The sequence below is a fragment of the Nicotiana attenuata genome, unplaced genomic scaffold, assembly GCF_001879085.1.
Source record: "Nicotiana attenuata strain UT unplaced genomic scaffold, NIATTr2, whole genome shotgun sequence".
Classification (NCBI taxonomy): domain Eukaryota; kingdom Viridiplantae; phylum Streptophyta; class Magnoliopsida; order Solanales; family Solanaceae; genus Nicotiana; species Nicotiana attenuata.
Genome location: NW_017673287.1, coordinates 72,226 through 75,930, shown reverse-complemented (window position 1 = coordinate 75,930; position 3,705 = coordinate 72,226). Strand labels below are relative to the sequence as shown.

Here is a 3,705-nt window from a genome sequence, read left to right as displayed (position 1 = left end):
GGGGGTGCAGAGTTTCCTGTAGTTGATAACTGATTATTTGACCCCCAAATGCTCATACTCTTAGTCACTTTTCAGTCTCAAGTAAATGATTCTTGGAATGTGTGCAAGATGCTATGTGAAGAATATAGCTTCTTCATTTTGTCCGTAATAGTCATCAGATCTCCATGCTTGCGTATTTGAGAGAAAAATATTACACCAAAGCTTTAAATCACCTTCGCCTCACCTCAAAGCCTTCAGGTGGGAGAGAGATTCGAACATACATAACATGTTCTATAGTAAGTAGTGAGAGACATTAGCATGCACAAACTCACCTCATTGTTTGTAATTTGCTCTGCTTTAAATATGGGTGTAATTCTTTTTCCCATCACAAACTATGGGTTATGATTTAAAAAGGGTCTAGACAGGAGAATTAATATGGTAGTATTTACTTTGCTTTAAGTCGACTTTAAGTGCCTTTACTTGCATAAGACTTGTAAAAAAAGTGACAAGATATATTGGAAAAAGTGCCTTAACTTGCATAAGATTCTGCTACTGTTGAATAAATCCAAGTAAATTCCAAATGCTTGCAGTTCTATACGGTTGTATGCCGGGTCGCCACCATTTTAAAGACAAGATACACAATGCCTGGATTCTGGAATGCTGGGCTTCGGTTATTCCTTGAGGCTGAGCAACTGGTGTCAGAGTCTTCTGAAAAGAAACATTTGCAAAGTTGCATTAGTCAGGCACGAGAGCAATTAGCTGAAGTACAGAATGAATCTCTAAATACAACAGCTACAGTAAATGGCTCAAATAGAAGTACTGGTAAGACCCCTTTATGAAGATTTTGAGTATATCACCCATGTGCTCTGTTGCTACAAATATACCGACAAAAATGTTGCATGTATGTGATACTTATCCTGTTATTTTGATTCAGGATACCTTTTTGAGGGGCATCTAACTGTTGACCCTGAGCCTGAGCAGCCTGGTTGGCTTGTGCAGTCTAATCTTCTCGCTGCTGCTGCAACACTGTTTGCTGGCGAATCCTCTGAAGGTCATTTAGCCAGTGCTGACGCTTCAGAAGGTGCTCGCAACGTACTTGAGGAGCTGGTTGCTAGACTAGATAATATAATCCCAGAGGTATCTCTAGTTTTACTCTAGTATCGCATGCAACTGAAGCCTGTAATTTTCACTCAGTGAACAGCAATATGTCAAGGGTATCTTTCGTCTGGGAGTTCCCTAAACTAGTTACTGCGTTCTCACATGCCCTCGACTCTAAAAAATGAGTTAAATAATGAAGTTGATGCACTTTTGTTTTATTTCTCATTTGATAATCACTTGTTTACTATGTACATAAGTATCTGAGAAAAAAGGTTCTTGAAAGGACATTTAGTTAACGCTAGCCCTATCTTTACTTTGGATGCATGCTTGTTGATTTGAATTTTAAGAAAGAAAAACTTGTTAAAGGGGGGAATTATATGGATTCTTCCTACGCCAATACAAGTTGGGTTGAAATAATGACAGTTCTAATTTGTTCTATTTTAGATACTGGACGATGGTCCTGCTGCCCCGAGAGCACCACCTGCCAGTAAAAAAGTTGTGGCAAACCTCCCAGTTACTACAGTCACAGATGAGTTCTTGAAGAAGATGGGTGCAGATGCGGAATGTGCAATTTGCAGGGAAGTGTTAGTTGTAGATGACAAGATGCAAGAGTTGCCCTGCAAGCATATGTTTCACCCTCCTTGCCTGAAGCCATGGCTGGTATAGAAGTTGAAACTTTGCTGTACTTATTGTACTTAATTTTGCTGTACCTATTCTTTCCCCATAGCAATTTTCTAATTCTTCCAAAACTCTCATGGTTTAACAGGATGAGCACAACTCTTGTCCAATTTGTCGGCATGAGTTGCTCACAGATGATCATCACTATGAAAGCTGGAAGGAGAGGGAAAAGGAAGCAGAGGAAGAAAGAAAAGGAGCTGCTAATGCAGTTCGTGAGGGTGAATACATGTATGTATAATGCACAATACTCAAATGCAAGTGAACAGCAAGCAGATGGATCGTATATGGATGGTTTTTCAGGAAGTTAAAGGACTACGATAATGAATTCTCTAAAGTCTTGAGAACAAGTAAAATATAATGCAAGTGACGTTGAGCTAACCGATGTACCAAGTTACTGGAGAACATTTGATTAGAATGCTGAAACTCTTTGTGCCATTCTTTTGAATATTTTTATTCATACATATTTTTGGTCAAAAGTCGTCATGGTAATTTGATTCACCATCATAGCTCTTTAGACTTGGTCCACTCTAAGTGTGATCAAACCCTGCCTATCTGGGTGATTCCGAACAATTTAAGCATAATTTGTTGTGATGTAAGACTCAAAAACGTTTCACTGTTGATCAGCTGATGCGGTTTCAGGGATTCAAGCTCTGACTCAGCTAATTGGTCATCAGTTTACTTGAACTAGCTTTCGACTCAACTGAACTAGTCTTCTGCTTGCCTAGTTCGTAGTACGTATGAACTGTCAGTCAACGACTCATTTGAACTACTCTTCTGCTTGATCAGTCCTTCGTTTGCCTTAACTTGCCCCTTCGCTCGGTTGAACTAATCTTCTACTCTGCTAGTGCTTGGTTCGCCTGAATTGGCACTTGGCTTGACTGAGTTTGTCTTCTGTTCTGATCTTTGGTTTAGCTAAAACTAGCACCGTTTTTGTTAGCTGACGCCTGACCATATGGATTTCATGTTGCAGGAATGTTCTTTCAGTGTTCTGTGGAGAAGTAGTTGTTAGCTCTCTCTTAGAATGTAACCTCTTTTTTAGATTTGGTTAAAGGTGCTCTCTTTCCACTATGGTAAAAAGCACTAAGAGGATCTTTTATATCTATATTATTCATTAATATATAATATGGTGAAAATATATACTATTTTGCCGGCTATTATTTTTTAAAGTGGCTATACTATTGTTTTTCAATATCGATCTTATTCCGACTTCGCCAGAACCTTCGATAATGCAGTCAAGATAATGACGAGTTAGTGTTCTAATAACCAATAAAAGGGCTAGTTCATATTTTAGAAAAAAATAAAGGAATAAATAAATTCTTTTAGGTTTCTCATATTTTGACGTGAACCTTTTTGTTCTAATTAGTAGGTTACAACTGTAAAATTGTCTGTGTGACGTATAGGTCACGGATTCGACTCGTGGAACCAGCCATTAATGCTTGCATTAGGATATGCTATCTATATCACACCCTTGGGATACAGCCCTTCCCTGGATCCTGTGTGAACGCAAGATACCTTGTGCATTGTGCTGCCCTTAGTAGGTTACAAATTTCTATTTAATTGATAAACCGAACCGGGAAAGGTGTTATTGCTTTATTGGTGTTGGGTTATCGATTTAGCTTTTCGAAAATGGTTTTGTATTTTACGCTAATGGCTTATCGATTCAGTTAACGATTCTTCGAATTTGCTTAACGATTTGACCGATAAATCAATAAGATTTTCTAAAGTTTCCCTTTTAACCTTGAGATATGCTAGTACCTCTAGTTGTCACGATCCAAAACCCATTATAGGTCGTGATGGAGCCCAACGTCGCCGTTAGGCAAACCAACGGTGAACTACCAACTTAATTATTTATTTTATTATTTTTGAAATCATAAATCTTATTAGATAGGGAAATCAATGCATTAAAAATCGTAGATACATATAATTTAAATGAAATATAAATAAAATTGT

General features: G+C 37.9%; 1 protein-coding gene across 1 annotated transcript in view; it reads left to right on the top strand.

The window, feature by feature from the left end:
• Nucleotides 1-2,455, top strand: part of LOC109215949 (E3 ubiquitin-protein ligase AIP2) — a 4,221-nt gene extending 1,766 nt beyond the window's left edge. The window contains exons 2-5 of the mRNA XM_019380073.1: nt 570-801; nt 914-1,116; nt 1,522-1,737; nt 1,844-2,455. Of these exons, the coding sequence (XP_019235618.1) occupies nt 570-801; nt 914-1,116; nt 1,522-1,737; nt 1,844-1,993 (801 nt within the window). The 3' untranslated portion in view covers nt 1,994-2,455. The remainder of the gene's footprint in view (nt 1-569; nt 802-913; nt 1,117-1,521; nt 1,738-1,843) is intronic.
• The last annotated feature ends 1,250 nt before the right edge of the window (nt 2,456-3,705 follow it).